At 38.4% G+C, this 19,320-nt stretch overlaps 1 protein-coding gene and 1 non-coding gene across 3 annotated transcripts in view; both read right to left on the bottom strand.

The window, feature by feature from the left end:
• The window catches only part of dipk2ab (divergent protein kinase domain 2Ab), a 47,789-nt gene extending 37,787 nt beyond the window's left edge, over nt 1-10,002 (bottom strand). The window contains exons 1-2 of one of the 2 annotated variants that reach the window (XM_055182692.2): nt 9,543-10,002; nt 684-1,558 (exon numbers count right to left, since the gene is read on the bottom strand). In XM_055182692.2, coding sequence (XP_055038667.1) covers nt 684-1,337 — 654 coding nt within the window. In that variant the 5' untranslated portion in view covers nt 1,338-1,558; nt 9,543-10,002. The remainder of the gene's footprint in view (nt 1-683; nt 1,559-9,542) is intronic. The other variant, XM_055182693.2, reaches the window with a different exon arrangement.
• A 6,802-nt stretch (nt 10,003-16,804) lies between these two features.
• Nucleotides 16,805-16,876, bottom strand: trnav-uac (transfer RNA valine (anticodon UAC)). The gene has a single exon. It is a non-coding gene; the product is annotated as a tRNA-Val (tRNA).
• Between the last annotated feature and the right edge of the window lie 2,444 nt (nt 16,877-19,320).

Here is a 19,320-nt window from a genome sequence, read left to right as displayed (position 1 = left end):
CTTCACATAGCTTCTGTTCCTTTGTTGTTTTGGGTCTTTATCAGCTGCAGTCAATGACAGCTGAAATTGAAATCGATCGTCCAATTGTAAATCAGTATTGAAAAATCAGCCAGACAGCTGCTGTTAATATGACTGTCATGTCAAGGTTGTAAAAAGCATAGAATTTCAGGTGACAATATACAAACTCAAACATAAAAGGACAAGAATGATACAGTATCAGTGAGATGCTTTATAACTGAATTGATAGGAAACCAGCCTATTCTGGATGGCAGCTGTCATGATAAAGGTGATAAGTGCAGTTTAAGAAATGAAAAAGTAATGACCATTAACAATTCCCAGTTTTTAAATAATTAAAAATTATTTTAAATATGCACAACGACAAGACAAATCCATCAGCTTAGATAAGCAGCAATTAAACACTTTCCATTTGAGGTCCTGCAAGATTACAGAGTCTTCAATCTCAAGTATTGTGTTTGGAGACAGGCAGGGAAAGTAGCACGCCCTATAATTTACAGCCCAATTTTTTCTCCTTTTGCAGTCCACCAAACTGACAGATCCTATTCCGCTGACAGAATTATCAAGGGCAAGTCAAGAGCATATGTTATGATCTAGCTGGTCTAACACATGTAATATATTACAGAAATAAGGAGTTTGTCGTAGAGAGATTATTTGTGCAGACCTACCTGAAGAACTAGGGGTTCTGGATTGAAAGCCAAGGTCATCAACAGCTGCATCCTTTCTGTGTCCTTAAGATTCTTCAGCAGGAAGCTTCCAGAGTCTTTTGTCTCTGCATACCTTCTGACTATTCTGTCCAGCAGTCTTTGAGACGGACAATGAACAAGGTCTGACCAGCCTTCAACAACATCTGGTGTTAAGAGTCTGACGTCCCCATTGAGTCGGGCAAACTCAGTCTTGTATATGGCCTGGATGAGATCGCAACGAGGTCGACCCGTTGCTCGCTTGCAAATCTTCTGATCGATATCAGTAAGCTCTTGATTAGAGCCCAGACGCTTCAGTACAATCCTCCGTGTGCCTTCCCGAGGCTCACCGTACTGAGCAAAGAACACATTTTTCACATTGAAGACATCTAGGAAACGAAGACGACCCCACGTCTCAAAGGATATTTGTCCGTTCATGAATTTACGACACCAACTGGTGCCGAAACAGGCCGGGCACTTGTTAAGGTTGATGAACCGCCGGTCTGTGAGTTCGTTCTTTTGGAAAGATACAAAGAGGTTGTGCGTGTTCATCAGCAAGATGACGAAGATGCCCACGACCAAGAAAAGCTTTAAACACCGGTACAGACGGCCAAGCTTGATAGGAAGGAAGCGCAGCATGTTCGTGCACTAGAACCAGACAGGGAAGGGTTAAGGGTAAAGGGGAAAAGGGCTGTCAATATCAGGGACAATTAACCTCCATTACTGGTGCTGACTCATCACCCAGAGATCCTGAAGGGGGAGAAGATAACAAAGTCCCCCCTTGTAATCGCTTGCTGGGTTAAGACATTCTCACAGCCACTGACCTGGAGCTCATGGTCGGGATGAGCATAAAAGCTGTCCTGCAAAGAAGAAGAAAAAACAATTAATTACAATAAGCCGCATTTCAACAGAACTGAAAATTGGAACAAAGCATGGCAACTTCATACTGTGACAACTCCACTCAAATAGCTAGTTTCCATTTCTATTCATTTTATTTTCTACTGTCCCAAAGTATGAACCTGTATGAAGCAAAAGCTAGTTTTGTGTCATTTTGAAATGTTTACCAAATTGGAAATGTTCAGGTCATTTCATTGAATGCATTGCTTTTCGAACTGCAACAAGATGGATGTTTGCCAGACCAGTAAACGGTGAGACACTCCGTACCAGACTGCGCTGGCTCATATTTCCCTCAGAATAACTTCTTACAGTACAACCACAGATAAAAATAAGGATAAAACAGAGGCAAAAGTGAACATTCGAAAAAGTCTACAATTTCACTTCCAATATTAACAAGACAAGTATTAATGACCCCTCTGAAAATGGTATGCCTCAGCAATAGTTTATCACGCTGTTAGTCAAAAGCGAAAGAAAATGTTCTGTGATTATTTCCACCACTTGCAAATCATGCACGTCTCAATCTACTTTCAAACGGAAACGCTCCTTTGTGTATTTATGAGAAAAATCATGCCGAGCGTAGTTTAACCTTTGATCAGAGTTGCCCTGGTAAGTTTTATTCCCTCTTTGAAGTTTTCTCTTTGAAAGCCCGGTGTCACCACAGTAATGGGGGAAGGAGAAAGTGATTTGCAGAGCGCTGTGTGGCTCCATCTGATGCAAGGATGTCACGGATACTCAAACCGCATTAACGGTTATTCAGACAATAAAGATGAGATGGAAACCTGTGTTTGATCCTCATGGTCATAGCACACACAGGTCACCGTTATATTATTTTAAAACAACCTATTACCACTCAAGTCTTAGTTTAAATGCAGGAAACTAGACCCTTTGCGCCAATTTCTTTATATGGCTGCTTACAATGCAAATAAGCCATTTTTAATTAAAGCTCATTACACCATGCCTATTTAAGCAATGGCTTTTGAGGACTCTGCTCATTAGTAGACGAGTCAATGTCATTACTGAGCATGCTGAATAATTTCTGTGTGTTTTAATTGACCACGTGAGATCAGAGCTGTATGTGTGAAAGACATAATATGAAAGAAGCATTCTAACTCGAGCTAAAATACCTTATCAGTGGTATTTGGGAGTAAGATGTATAACAATACAACAATCCCGCGATTTAGTTCATATAACGGTTTTGGAGCCACTGTTTGGTGTTCTTTTCTGTGAGGGTAAGATTCATGATTGAATAGTGTTCCCAATAATCCTTTAGGTGAGTGTATGTCTCACTGAGAAACATGTACATTTCGAATGACGATGCCATTGATTCATTACATAAAGTTTGAAATCGATTCAGAACTGATTCACGGAAATCATTTTTGTTTGCTACAGACATTCAAACGCAGTTTAAAAAATAAATGGGCACATTAGAATCATTGCAATAATCACAATGCTGCTTATCTGATATCACCAGCCCTGATCGCTGGCTTTTCAATGCTCTATGATCTGTGAATGTATTGTACATATTTCATATACTGCCCAATCCTGCTTGTGAGGCCTGGCCTAACCCTTGACTAAAGATTGGCAGAGAGTAAGCAAACAAGCCCTTCTGCATGAGCTGCCTGGTTCACACCAGGGCAGATTAAAGTGTTTTCGCTCCAGCAGTCAAGTCGTCCACCCACAGTCACGGAAACTCCATCATATTATTTCGGGGTCTCTTTTAAATGAGTGGCATGTTGAAAGATTTGGTGGAGGGGAAAGAATCCGCATTATAAAGGTTTCTGTTGATTCTTTCACTTTGACAGTTATATGGTTATTTCAGACTTCAGTGGAATAAGCTGTTGGAGGTACAATTCAGATCAAGACTCGCGCAAACTGAAAATGACAAAGGAATTAGATTGAATTTTTTCTCAAACATCTTTACAAGCTTTCCAAATGGTTTAAGTCACTCTGGTAAATGATCGGCTACTCATATTTCATCTAAGCAGCAAGTAAAAGCCTTTACCAGAACTATAAAATCAGATCTGCCTTATTTCACAAGCATATCTCTGCATCTAACTTTACTCTATTTCCCTTATATATTCAAGAAAGAAATGTTTTTTTTAGCAACCCCATCCACCCACAGGCCTCTGTTTATAATTACGACTCCACTGCCCATAAACCATTCTCCTTTGTCCCTCCAACCACCATGGAGATAAAGAAGCAAGCCTGGAGACCACCATACACTTCTTACTACCAAAAAGCTCAGCTCAGAACCTGCCAAATCCAGGTCTGCACAGTGCTTCTGAAAGGTCAGCACAACCTTACCAACTGGCTCAAAGAAGGAACACTACTAAGAATAAACCATCTCTGGAATCTACTCTCGGAAAATTGGCTAAACAGTTCCATTAGTCCAAGCCTCAAATGCTCATTGATCTATCAAACATGATAAAAGGTTAATGTCTTGCTCTTATGTCTAGACTTGTCTTCCAAGCACAACAAATGTACATTATATAAATGTATACATACAATATATACTTGATATAATAGCTACAAATTATTCACCTTATCTCATTTCAAAACTCAAATGTAATGTTTAATTTGTGTCATCACTAGGGCTGTGACGATGGCAGTATTGTACCACCGTGGTGGTAATGCACCAATTGACTGCAGTGTTTATAGAATGTGTGTGTGCATATAGGCTTATATATAATGCATTTAAAAAGGATCAGATATACATTACTTAACAAATGTGCATGTTCTTCATATGGGCCGGTTTCTTTTTCCGCCAGTGGGTGTTTGTCACAACGTCAAGCAATGCTTAGTTTACTCCGTAACGAAAGACGCTCTGGAGAACCCACGCACTTTAAAAAGAAAGAGGAAAGCCTTGTGACTGCGTTATCTGCATGGTTTTAAATATGAAATGTAAAGCAAATATTTGCTTTGCCATTTCGGTAGGTGCTCGAGCCGAGCTCGGGATCACACGCGATCGACGCCTATATGTGCGCGCTGTAGCACTTCCATCTGTAAAACAACACTCGGTTCAAGTGAGAATTTTTTTTGGGTTTATAATGTTTCCAGCCGCACTGAAAATGCGTTCTTGCGCAGATTGATACCAATAGAAAATATCTTGCCTCACTGTTCTGCCCCCAAGCCAGCGGGTCATTACTGCTATCAGTTGCCTCCACTTGCAAAAGCGCACTAAAGGGCTCGTTATAGTTGTGCGTAGGTCCTATGGCATATCCGCCACGGCGTAGATTCCGCATCGGTTTTTATTTATACTTTTGCGTCGTCGTCCGCGTTGACGTGCAAACACACGTGCAGACCGCTGGTAGGCAGTATTCACGAGTGTAACCACAGTAGCAGCGCGACCTTCAAAGAAGAAGAAGCTTGGCAAGTTAACCCACAAACGAAGAAGAAACAGCAACTTGTGTATGATTTGAGATGACCAGCAATGATGGAAGTAAATAAACAGCGACTTTTGTTGCAGTTTGAGTTAAATCACTCCTCAACTTGGCCCATCTTTGTTTTCACCGTCGCAAATGGAAATACCTATGATGCAGTGTTTTTACCTGACGGGAGGGGTTCTGGTGGACCAATAACAGCGTTTGCGGTCCGCGTAGAAATGACGCACTGTAAAAAATTTTGCGAGGTGCACGTCAGGCTACGCAGAGCTACACACAGGATACGGATAACCTACAGTGTAGCTACGGCGTAGAGCTTACGCACAAATATAAATTGGCCTTAAGTCTGAGTCTGCTGGCCGTTTGCGTTAACATGAACTTAAATAAATCTCCCTGGGCAAGATTGTACTTTATATTTTTCTTAATTTGTGACGTGAACCACCACCGCGGGTCGCACGTCACCACCGCGGGTCGCACGTCACCACCGCGGGTCGCACGTCACCACCGCGGGTCGCACGTCACCACCGCGGGTCGCACGTCACCACCGCGGGTCGCACGTCACCACCGCGGGTCGCACGTCACCACCGCGGGTCGCACGTCACCACCGCGGGTCGCACGTCACCACCGCGGGTCGCACGTCACCACCGCGGGTCGCACGTCACCACCGCGGGTCGCACGTCACCACCGCGGGTCGCACGTCACCACCGCGGGTCGCACGTCACCACCGCGGGTCGCACGTCACCACCGCGGGTCGCACGTCACCACCGCGGGTCGCACGTCACCACCGCGGGTCGCACGTCACCACCACCGTTGTGCTGTGGTTATGACAACCATCACAGCCCTAGTCATCACCCAAAAAATGTCCATACGGTTTCAGCAGTAACAAGATAACAAATGCTTTTGTGGACTAAATGCAACTTCCCATAGACTTCCACATAAAATCAATAACAGCAGAGTCCTTTTACAGTAGTTTATTTCTTATTACAAGGGAAAAGATTACAAGTAAATATCTTTGTTCATATAACGTGAATCAACTACACTGATCTAGCGTTAACGTGTAAAATGAATGTATACAATGTTAACTACAGGTTCTTGAATTCTTGCCTGGCTGCCAAACCTCTCCGCACAGTTGTGATTCATGCTTGTCATCTCCCCTTGTCTTAAGCAAACCAAATTTTTTTATTTTTGACTAAGTAGTTGCTTCAGAGATCAGTTTAGCCACTAGCCAGATCGATAAATAAATACAGACCGATTTTCAGTTCAGGTGCGTATCCGCAACAATCTTTTCGGAATGTTAAGTAAAAGCTTACAGTTAATCATCATGTATTAAATTAATGTTCTAGTGGTTTATATAAATGAAAGTGATTAAAAATAAATTTTGTAATACATGCCTTAATTTTTTTATTAAAAAATTTTCCTGTACATAAATGTCAAGATGCTTTTTTGCTGGCCTGAGTAAATTTGAACCAGAGTTTGAGACAGCACTGAATATTTTTTGGTAACTTTATTCCCATTATGTTAAGCATTTCACAATGGCCATGTCATTAACTTCGCACATGCTGAGCTGCAGGCGCTCTGGTGAAGAAGTGCAGTTGCCAAGGTTATCGACTGAAGGAGTCAATAATGTTTGATCACAAAAACAGCCATCCACAACTGAGACGCCTTTCTCTTAGCAAACAGCACAGACAATGATGAATGGAAACAAATTCTCTCTTTCACGTGTTAATACATAAAAACACTCTAAATTACTGATTAACCGTATTTGCATTCAAACGTAACATCTGAATCGTACACCTAATGATGCCTGTAGCTGCTCTAAAACCCATAGATCTAGACTTGTTTTTTTTTTTACACAAAACTCCCATTATGCCCTTCAGAAGAGAAACAGCATGAATCTTTATTCAAGAGAGTTCTTTAGGCAAATGAGCTCATTGTATTGACACAATCCAACAATTGCTTTGGTTCATTCTGACACAATGTTATCCTTGTGTTCAGAATTACTGGGCAACCAGACATGCTCTTTTAGCTGCCAATATGCTTTATGTGGGGGGTTGAGCTACAGGGTGCATTAAAACTTATTCTTATAATTGTCATAATATTGAAACATATATAGCACATATCATGAGGACAACTTTAAGGTGCTAGAATAAGCTTGACTTACTGTGTCCGAGGTTATGGATCAATGACATAACATGCATGTGTATGTGTCCGGGGGAATTATGTACTATAAAAATAACTTGATACATTTATGACGTGTCACTTTATTCTATAACACCTATTTATTTATTTATTTATTTATTTATTTATTTAATTTAAATACATTTTCGTCATTTTAATAATAAATACTAATTTTTATTTTGTTACCTTAAACTTGTAAAATGGCAGGCGGGGCGATCTGTCCGCTCAAATTAGAAGTTTAAGACTAAACTGTTCAAATTGTTTTTTAAATTATTAAAAATTCAAAATAGGACACTTTGACATTAGTTTATGTTATGTTTTCCATAAAGAAATTTCACATTATCAAAACACACTTTAGTAGAACTTGATATCACAGGCAAAAAACAGCAAATAGAAGTCTGTTAAATGTAAGTTCACCGCAGAGGTCAGGTGTTGCAACCAGAAAGTCAAAGTGTGCAACTATAAATGCCCCTAGAAAAAAAATAAAACAAAGAGCTTTTAAAAATTACTTTTTAATTATTCTTCTTACATTTATAGCTCAAATGTTAGTAATAAAGTTGTTTTACACTTTAACCCTAAAAACTAGTTTTAGGATTATAATTTTAAATGCCACCATTAAATAAACAAACAATTAGCATGACACGGGGAGTGCATTAAAACTTATCTGCCAAATAAATGATTGGTTGTACCACCTGACTTTTTTTGAATGGGGATATTAAAAATATTGTGGAAAAATGTACTGAAATGTTGTTCAATAAACAAAGGGGCCGTTTCCCGGACAGGGCTTATCGTAGTCCCAGACAAAAATAAATGTTTGAGCTGCCTTTATTTAAAAACCTCTTGCACTGACATATCTTAACATATTTCAGTGACATTGTTTTGTCTCAAGAAGATCACACCAGTACTGTTTTTGTGTAAGGTATGTTTGTAAAAACTACTTAAATGCCCTAATATAACCGAGGCATAGTCCTGGTTTAAGATAATACCTGTTCAGGAAACCACCCAAAAATGTTTTAAACATATTGCTCCTAAATCAAAAATATGCATTATATCCATTTCTTTAGATTAAAAAAAATAAGTTTTAGGAGCTTGTTTTGTTATTGACACTTATGTTAACACTTGATTGCAGATTTGACTTTGCTTTTTTCTCACAGTTTATCATACAAGTGTGGCGTTCTTGTCTACAGCACTCTGCGTCCTGACAAATAATTTGGAATTACATCAAAACGTTTTCATTCTGAGCAAAGATCACATAAGGTCTACTTTATTTCCTTTTTTAAAAATAATAACAGAGAGAACAAGTATGCATTATTACAGAAAGGTAACTTGGGAGTTAACATGAACATAATTTGTAAATCTTTCATGTTTTTGTAAAGGTAGTTGAAAGCCTGTTTTAAAATGTTGCTATGTTTTGCTATAAAGTAGCTTTAATCAATCCTCTTAAATTTGAATCAAAATATTCATATTACTGATAAAAAAAAACATCTAGTGTCAGGGACACTACAAAATTAGTCAAGTGGCTTCTACAAGGATAAAAAGATTTTAGTCTAGTCAATCTATGTTACTGAAATACAACATGTTCATGTTTCTTTTTAAAGACATGTAATTAAAAAAAAACGAATTGTTTTATAGACCATGTACAAATACTTTAACTATAGATCGCTTAAACTGGTCTCAGGTCAGCAGCAGAATCCTATCATGTTACTTCAAGTGTCAAATCTGTGCCAAGAAATCTGAAACCTACTTCATGATGTCCTGAACTGCTTCAGAATACAGTATACTAATACTATACTGTATGACAGACAGAATAATTAAAAACTGAAATATAAAACTACAAGTTCTGCCAAGTAAATATTTGTCATGTTGTCAAAAGTAAGAAACAAAAGCTTTGAAGAGATACTAAATTGAGACTCTCACACCTTTCCAGACCTTTTCCAGTAGTTTAGGATTACTGGTAAGGTTTTTCAAAAATATTACGAGTAATTATTAGACAACTAACCATTCGTACATATGAGTTTAAATAAAAAAGACATGTGCATACTTAAAATATATAGATTTTAACCACGTTTCACAACTTTTTAATAATTTTATCGATTCTTGAAATTCCAGATGTTTGCTATTAAGAAATCTGGGAACTACAAACTTTGTGTTTTCTGTTGCAATTTCTACGACTTTACAATTCATGTCCATGACTGGATAAGGATACGGATAAGGATACGTTTTTTCTGGCTTAATTACTCAAAATAATTGTATATATTTTGGTCTCAAGATTCTTTACCTAAACAAATACCATTTTAATCGACAGCAGCGGAGAAATAATAATAAAATGTGAACTGACTGGATGACACACATTTCACAGCACAATGAAGAAAAACAAGGACCAACAAACCTCAGAGAGTTCGTGCACTCAGTCTCGCAGGAGTCTTTCTTTGGATCGGTTACTTTATTTCATTCTTCAGACAGAAGCGCTCGGGCTGCTTTCATGTTACTTTGTAGCGCGTAAGACGCTCCGACAGAAGAAAAACGACAAACATTGTATCCCAGACGTACAGCAGCTCACATACTCGGATTAAAAAACTCAGATGGTCTTTTCCATAAGATCAGACAGTTAGCCACCTAGCCAGAGAGATAAACAGTGATTAAGCCTCTTAACTCCTCTAATTCTCAGCCTCTTGTATGCACGAGTCCGTTATTTGCGTAAGACTAGTGGAGCATCAGGGTCCTTTTCTCATGTTGATCTATCGAGAGCACGAGTTTGATCTCCATACACACCGCTGTCGCTCTTCAGCACTAACAACGATCCACAGACCGACTATTATCAACAGCGAACTACCTAGTAGGCTATTTACGACTTCCTCCGTCGCTTTACGTTATTGGTTTGAGGGCGTTGTCATGGCGCCCGCTCCCGCCTCCCCGTTAGAGAGCAGTGTCCTCTTTTTCATTGATGGGTTAACGTTGTGCGTGTTTATGTGTATAAAACGAACGTGCAATATAAGCATTGACTAAATAAAATATAACAGATATAAAACTGTAACAAATTATGGAATAATTTAAGAAAGAAAAAGAAAAGGGTGACACACAAAAAAACAACAAAGAAATTAACTGCAAAATAGACAGACAGACAAGATGCAGTTGATACACTTAAGAAACACGAATGGCATTAATCAAATCAAAGAGATGAGATTTCCTTCCAGCAATGACTCTTTATGGTGATATCCAGTGGCCTTGTGGAGAAACAAGAGATTCAGTTGGCAAACCGCCTAACAGAGTTGCACTTCTGAGTCTTGGCCCGAAACTCATTTCCTCACAAATGATGTCGGTAAAAGCATGTGGCTATATTCCTTCAGGATGAATGTCGGGCAAAGCCTGGAGATCCAGTGGCAGATCTGGACCTGTTCCCAAAACAGAATCACATGCTGAAACAGGGGAAAATGATATGGGACCTGCACTAAATTATTCATTATATTACAGGCAACAAGCATATCTTGTACAGTTTTATCATTTGAAACTTTAACTTGAAAACATAGACAAACATTTTGCCAGGAAAAAAACGGCCAACTGTGTTTTATTTGCTCTTATATTGCTTTCTGCCAGGAAAACGTCTTATTAATACCTTGATAACTTCATAATTTAAATTCATTACGTGATGATGGAAGTACTGATCAAATGTTTCATTTTTTTTAACAATTACATGAAACCCTCATGGAAACATTATAACAACCATCAAACCAAGAGGATTCTAAAATGAAGCTGAGAAAATGTTTGTATGTGCTGTCATCTAGTGGTGCACGTGCAAAATTTATTTTTGTAATGAAAGTAATAATTTACCCAAAAATGAAAGTTTTGTCATCGTTTACTTACCCTCATGTCGTTCATTGTATGAGTTTTGTTAATCTGTTGAAAACAGAAGGAGATATTTTGATTAGTGATGCTATAAGCAAACCATTGACTAGTAGGAAAAATAAATACTAATGGGTACTGTCTGTGGGCTCACTATCATTTATCAAAATATCTAATTTCGTATTCAACAGATTAAAGAAAATCATATAATGAACAACAAGAGGGTGAGTGTAAATGATGACCACACTTTCATTGGGTGACTATCCCTTTGTTTGTTTGCTGGAAATGTTACCCTCCACCACAGCAGTCAAGATATAGTCTTATGTCATTCAGTGGTCTTTATTTAATGTCTCTTGAATATCTTTGGGAGTTCAGCTGTAGGCTTTCCTTTAGACAGGTTTAACAAGTTTTGTTTCTTCTATTTCTTTTTTTTTAGGTAGAGTGCTTCAAATTGCTCAATTTCATGCATTTCTCCAAGCAATTTGTATCAATTGTGATGCTGTGTTTGAAGACTGGAAACAAAATCCTAAACATTGCTTGATAATTTTCTAGAACTGCTTTAAATCAGCAATATTAAAGTCAAATGATTTCAAATCATATAAATCTTTATTGTGAATCAGGGTGAGGTAAGCAGACAGTTTTCAACAAAAATATTTATGTATTTTTTGTTATCTTAATAAACACAAACTATACATTCATTTAACAGGATTATATGACTCTTTAGAAATAATGCACAATAAATTATTTGGATAACGTGACATTTGCCTTGATTATTCTTATTTTCTTCTCAAATCACATTTGACCTGGGATATGGAGGACATAAGTTACTTGGTTGGTAAGTTGATAACCTGAGAAGAGATTTTCCATGCTCATCATCTCACCTCGTCTTTAGCAAACCAAAACATTTATTTTTCGACAATGTGTCTGATGAAACCATCTTTATAAAAATGGTTACTGTCCAAGTGTGTGTAGATAAAACAATAAAATCTATACATCAAAAGAAGTATAAAAAAATTAATAAAGAAGGCATGGTAACAAAAGTTTTAAACACACTGAAATTCAAAATTTGGATGAGCATGTGCATGCGCATTCCTAAAAGCTGTTCAAATTGACTTTGCAGATATGTGCATTTAAACGTTGTAGTTTATACATTTCCCAAAACATTAATGACTTATCTTGCACTCCATAAATTTTAAAGAGCACAAATGATACAATCAAAATGTTCATCTGCTAACAGCCTACTGGCTATTAAAAAATAAAAAAAGAGAAAAATAGAGAAAAAAAATTAAAGTGCCGTGTGTCCTCTTCAAACTTTCAGCTATAATAGGAAAATGTCATTGTTAATATTATTGTTAACTTTAAACCCCCTCTTTTTAAAATTAAAAAATAATTAATTAATTAATTTTAAAAAACTCAGACCTCAATAGTTGAACACTCCGTTGTACTACATGCTCAATTGAAAATTTTACTAAATTAACCTTTTCAATTATCCATATTTAATATTTTTTAATTATCTTCTTTTTAGCATAACATAAATAAGAAAATAAGCAAAATAATTCTGTTATTTTCAATAATGGTAAATATTTCCCTTCTTCAGAATCAAGCAGTTTTACACTCATGATCAATACTCATTTGCCCTGATCAAAGTACATTGCTCACTTCTTTTTCTCTGGCCTCTCTAACAAGAGCTGAGGGCTCAGGTCACCTGGTTCAAACTGCTCTTAAAGGCAGCACCAATTACTCTGAATAAATGCTTAGTCAAAGAGAGCACGCTCCATTTAAACTTTTATTGAAGAAGACTGAGGAAGAACAATAAACTTCTCATTGACAACATTAGAATTGTCCCATTTTCTCTCATCTTTTATGTACTTTTTCGAATGGTTAAAGGGTCAAATGCCACAATGGCTATGAGGTGCTAGAGAATAATTTTTATTTTATAATCAATCCCAGTGGATTTTGTGTTTGCAGGATACATGATATTGTAACTGCTTGGTTTTCAAAGTGTGTTTATACAAGCTTAGTCCCTAAGGGTGCATTCACACCAGCACGTTTAGTGCGCTCCCAGGTTCGATGGACATCAGAGTTCAATTTTTTGAATGATGTAAACGCATGTTATCTGAACTCAAGTCTGCCCAAAAAGTGTGATCAGGGGTATGGTTTACAGTATGTGGATTCCTGTGTGGTTTGCTTCTGATATGAATGCCGTCATACTAAATCATGGAAGTGAACTTCAATTGATGATTATGATGTGTGTGTTGAGAATTCTTGGATGATGTAGCAGGGTGAGAGGTGCCAGGGGCCTCATTTATCAACATTGCGTAGAAAATGTTCTATATTTGTACCTACGAATGAAAGTACAAAAAAATCGGGATTTATCAAACGTGCGCACGTGGTTCGTACGCACATCAGTAAGTAATCCTTGATGATAAATTCCACTTGTTCTTAAGCACCATGCTCGTGCACGTTCATAGTCATTTGCATTCCGAGACGCCTCCAATGAACCATATATGGTGACAACACCTCCCGTTATATGTCACGTGGTTGTGCTTTTTCCCTCATCGCAATAATGACAAAGAGAGCGTAAAAGAGGAATTTTACAGACACAGAAATTGAGTTACTGGTGGATGAGGTTAAATCCTAATAACACATCCTGTTTGGTTTAGTTAGTGCGGGAGGAATGACTAACAAAAGAAAACAAATCTACATGGGAACATGTTACCATTGAGTTTAATTCCGTTGAATATGAGGAGAGAACACTTCCAGAAATAAAAAAGTGGGTTGACATTAAATTATCAGCAAAAAACGCGTCACAGCACACCGACGTGAAACGAGTGCAACTGGAGGAGGACAGACAACTTTCCACCTTGGACAGCAGCATATAACCAGCATCATTGGCACGATCATTGAAAACGCGCTACCGGCCGAATGGATTATTTGCCAAGTCTTCCAATAACGCAAGATAAGCCATTGCACTGTGTCAAGCATTTGACGGAGACTTCATTAATACAAATCACATGTGCTTTCACAGTTACAGATACATATCACAAATAAATCATTATAATTATTTGCTGTTACCATACTGACATTAATCATTTTTAACACCTGCTTGTGGATAAAAAATAGACACTTCTTTTACTCACTGGAACAGGGTCCTATGTAGTATCACTATTCTACCACTAGATGCTCTGCGTACGCATACTCAGAGGTGTGCGTATATTTACACAGATTTCTACGTATAAGTGCAATTTGATAAATTCCACACTTTGCGTAAAACTGTTCCTACGCACACTTTACGCACACTTCTGTGCGTACGCACGCTTGATAAATGAGGCCCCTGGTCTCCACAGCTGCATTAAATTGTTAATTAGTGGCTCTTTGTTCAGTGTGGCATCCAACAGCTCATGGGGAGATTCAGAGTTGAAGAGTGCTTGAATTTGTAAGTCTATGTAGCATTATTTTTTGTACTTCTTATATCTAAGTTATTTAAGGTCAAGTATTATTGTTTGGTTTTATATTTGTAATATTTGTGATTGATTTATTATTGGTGTTTAAAGTCTGAAATGTTTTTTTTTTTAGATACAACTCATACAACATAGTCTCAAGCTTGCTTGACAATGAAAATGTTAAAGAACTGGATTTTTTTGGAGCTTTTGTGTTTTAATGGGCACGCCATCCTGGTAGCACTTTGCCTGAACTAGCCTTTTATCCTTATCAGAAACTTAAATTAAATATTGTGCAGCACTCTTAAAAGGATGTGTTAATTTTTACAACACATTATGTGTAACTTTAACACTTTATGTGTCATTTTGTGTTGATTTTGTGTTAAAATATAACACAAGTTGTGTTAAAAGTAACACAAAATGTGTTGTTTCAATAATAACACAGAGATGGGTGGATTCTGGGACAACGCATTTAGTGTTTTTATCACATTCGTTCTAAGAGTGTGGTTGTGGAAGAACACAGTCGCTGCATTATACCTGGAATCTGATGTTAGGAATGCGTGGTTGAAGTTTATTTAAAAAAAAGGTCCAGCTCACATGGATAAAACATTGAGCGAACAAACCGGATTTGACTTGAGTCGACGCTTTGCAGGGCGACTGAGTAAAATCTTATGAGTAAAACATTTTAGTACTACATATCAGTTAGGGTTGTCAACTTTCTCACTCTAAAATACGGGACAAAAGAGGGCTTGCTGCAGCAGTGCGGATATAGGTTTTTTTGTATACAATGTATTTAAGCCATTTGTCAAAATGATAGCTAATCTCCTAATTAAATATAGATTTTACAACTCTTATTCCTTGGCAACATAGGCTTATTTAATAGTTTCTTAATTTACAGCAGGTACTTTTAACACAGTCTTTTAATTGATCCATTACCTTTAATATCTGTCTAAAACAAAACACTAATGCTGCGTTTACACCAACCATGTTTCAGGCGTCAAACCGTGCCTAGTTTGGCGCTTGAACAGTTTGAAATGCATACATGCGTTTAGAGCGAAGTAGACGCGTGGAAAAAGCAAGCATTTGACGCGCGTCAGAGGCTAAATTTGCTTCTTGTGGGAGGGGCAAGTGCTATGCGGTTGCCCAAAGTCCTTACTGACACTCTTCCAAGCAAGGTCCTTTTTATTCCTTTTTGAACTTGTGCCATATAGCTCCGGGTGACTGCTCACGGACAATACCAAGCGTTCCTTCATGTTGAATGAGTGACTCCGAGCCATAGCAGCAAGCAGGCTCCTGATTAGTTAACACGACGCAAAATTCCGCCAAAGTTCAAATTTTTCAACTCGAGAGTCAGCTGGCAATACGCGTCAAATGCAAAATGCACCAAAAACACCATTTGCGTGAATCGCAACAAAACTGTGGTGTACTCACAGCAAGATGACTAAATAAATAGGTCCACTTGTAGTATCATTTCTTCAGTTTTCGTTGTGTTAATGACGGTTGGTAGATGAAAGTCAGTCAGCCTCCACAATGGTAAAGATGCGTTCGTACTTACCTGTGAGAAAACACAAAAATATGAATGAATGTTCCACTAACAGAACTGTGGTATACTAACAATATAATAAACATGTGGTACCTTTAAAGTTTTTGCATGAATGATGGTTTGTCGAGAACAGTCAGCCAGTCTCCTCAATGGTAAAGATCCAAAATTAAGATGGACGCATTTGTGCTAACCTGTGAGAAAACACACAAATATGACTTTTCACTTACAGAACTGTGGTGTACTCACAACAAAATAAATGAATGAATAAACGTGGTAATGTTACCTTTAGAAGGTCTTGAATGACTGTTTGGTTGAGAACAGACAGACAGAGAGACAGCTTACTGACAGAGAAAACACATAATATATTAATACATTTTCCACTTAATGTTACAGAACTGTGGTGTACTCAATGCACATTAATATGCTGATAAAAATGAGTCTGAGGCAATATTGCTGTGTCAATGTCGCGTTGTCTCGTCGTATCCCTTATGAAAATTAACCATGGTTTTACTACAGTTAAAACCAAAAAACCATGGTTTTGGTCATAGTAATAAATACACCATAAAAACCAAGTTTACTACACTTTTACAAAAAAAAAAAAAAACATGGTTAAATTCTAAAGGGGCAACCTGCTCCTGCCCACTTTTAAACTGAAGATCTTTCACATGTATGGTTAAATCACTGAATGTCATTAACACTACAGGAAAAAATGAAAGCTCAGCTTTGACTGGTGGAAATTGACTATTACTCTTTAAACACTGATATTTGAAATACAGCTATGTTTCAAATGAACGCCATTTGACTCGCTTTGTGTCAAAAACAAACTATTGTTTCTGCTCGGTTTCGAACCAAGGACCTTTGCGTGTAAAGCGAACGTGATAACCTCTACACTACAGAAACCTGCCCTCTGTGGATTTCTGCTGTTTTGACGGATTTTGCAGCATATATTCTCGCTAAGCCACACTTTTAAGGGAAAACCCCTTTTGGCCACTTAAAAACTGCCCATATATCACTTGTGAGGTGAATGGGACAGGCTGAAACCTACCATTGGATGTAACGTTGAAAGTGCTGTACAGCTCAAGCCACGACTTATCAGACGAGTGGCATTTGGCTTGCTTTGATTTGTGCGCACTGTTCCTGCAAACATGATAATACCTACAAAATTGAAACCAGGGCAGCCAAGCAAGACTGAAGTTGAGGGTTTCTTTGATTGATCTTGGAAGGAAATCATGTGACCTTTTACCTAAACGGATCTCAAGTCATTTCAGGCTAAAAGGCACACTATGTCTCTGCTCAGTTTCGAACCAAGGGCCTTTCGCATGTGAGGCAAAGTGATAACCACTGCACTACAGAAACCTTCATGTTGTTTTTGCCAAGTTGTTTTGATAGATTTTCTATGCATTTTCTCTCTTTCAACACCTCCATAATGGCCTATGTTTTTCCCCCACTTTCGAACCGACTGTTTATCACGTACAAGGCGAATGTGACGGCCTAAATCTACACCTGCATGTATCTTTGGGCTTTTTACGTCACTTTGGGTCACTTCATGAGTTTTCTCTGATCGGATAGCTATCCGATCATAAAAAGACCAGGTGTAATGCCCTCCGAAACGTTTTCGAGACGGATTTAAATCCGATCGCTCAAACCACTTCAGGAGGTGGTCTGGGACGCATTTCAGATGAAACTGGACAAGTGTAAATACATCTGGTTGATGAAACCACATCTTTCAGCGCATAACTCCTCCCAAACGTAAACACGTCACCCAGAAGTTAGCCTTCAAAGAGGCAAACAAACAAAGACGACACGCTCGTTGCTTTATGGAGCGACGACAGCGGGTATAGAATCAATAAAAGAGTCTAATGACAAACTTAAATGATATTAAACGAAGAAATAAAACTTTAAGAGAGAGTTTTGTGAATGCTTTTCCCGTCATGGACCTGTATTAAATCACCGCACTCTCCTGCTGCGCTGTACTGCGAGCTTCAGTTCATGCCGAGCAAGGAGACTGCCCAACATACATTACAACATATAGTAAGTGCTGCCTATTGTTGCATAAACGTCATCTGAATTTTTTAAGGCGGAGTAATAAATAGTGTATTTGCATTTTGGGTGGTGGTAAAAGATCGGATTCATATCCGTTTTGCCAAGACCCTTTTATGTGGCCAAATGTAAAAGGGACAGTTTTAACAAATCAGATAGCTATCCGATCAGAGAAAACACATGAAGTGACCAGGTGTAAAAAGCTCCTTAGAATGCACTTCAAGCCACAAGCAGAAACACATCACATGAATGACATTTGACTCTTGAGGGTTGTTTCTGCTCGGTTTCAAACCGAGGACCTTTTGCGTGTTAGGCGAAGGTGATAACTACTACACTACAGAAACCTGCCTTTTACGGAACTTGGTTGTTTTGGCAAATTTTGCAACACATATTTTCTATAAGCCACACTTAAACCACCCCTTTTTGGCCACTTCAAAACTGCCCATATATCACTTGTGAGGTTGGAAACCTACCATTGGATGTAACGTTGAAAGTGCAGTACGGCTCAAGCCACGACTCATCAGATGAGTGGCATTTGGCTTGCTTTTATGTAAGAAGCCTCACATCGTTCCTGCTCGGCTTCCAACAGGAGGACCTCTCGCTCGGGTCATAGGTCCGCTCAAGGATTTTGTAGAAACATGTGGGTTGCAACTTTTGAAGAGGGTGGTAGGCTCTGTAAGAACATACATTACATTGGGGTGTACACTGTATCCCTGGTGTGTAAGAGGCACCTCAAAATTCCCCATTGACTTATAATGGGGCAGGGAACACGCCCATATAAGGGAATAAAAAGTTCCAGATGGAAAATCTTTGCTTTACAGTGTCATAGAGACAAGTGGGTGGGCTTATTTTACTCAGGCATCCACTCAATCTTTTGGGTTCGTCCCAGAGCTATTAAGCCACGGCCCTAGCAACCATTTTGGGCACCCTAGCATTTTTGGGCACCCTTGCAACATAAAATTAAAATCTTATATCTTAAAATCTGAATGTCATGGCGACGTGCTGGTTGGTTTATATCATTCATGGTGGCAAGTAGCCTATGTAGCATCATCATTGGCCACTCCCAAGCCACGCCCTAGCAACCAAAGACAGTACCCTTGCAACTGATCCCATAGACTAGAATTATTAAATGCCCAGAAGCATTTCTTCGCACCACAGTGTCATAGAGACATGGGCTTGGGCTCATTTTACTCAGGCATCTAATCAGTCTCTCATGATCCTTACAGAGGTATTAAGCCACGCACCTATCAACCAAATATGAGCACCCTAGCAATCGAATAAATAAAGCCTTATATCTCCGCATC

The sequence above is a fragment of the Misgurnus anguillicaudatus genome, chromosome 25 (genome assembly GCF_027580225.2).
Source record: "Misgurnus anguillicaudatus chromosome 25, ASM2758022v2, whole genome shotgun sequence".
Classification (NCBI taxonomy): Eukaryota; Metazoa; Chordata; class Actinopteri; order Cypriniformes; family Cobitidae; genus Misgurnus; species Misgurnus anguillicaudatus.
Note: the sequence above shows the minus strand (reverse complement) of the source record. Positions and strands in the feature narration are given on the sequence as shown.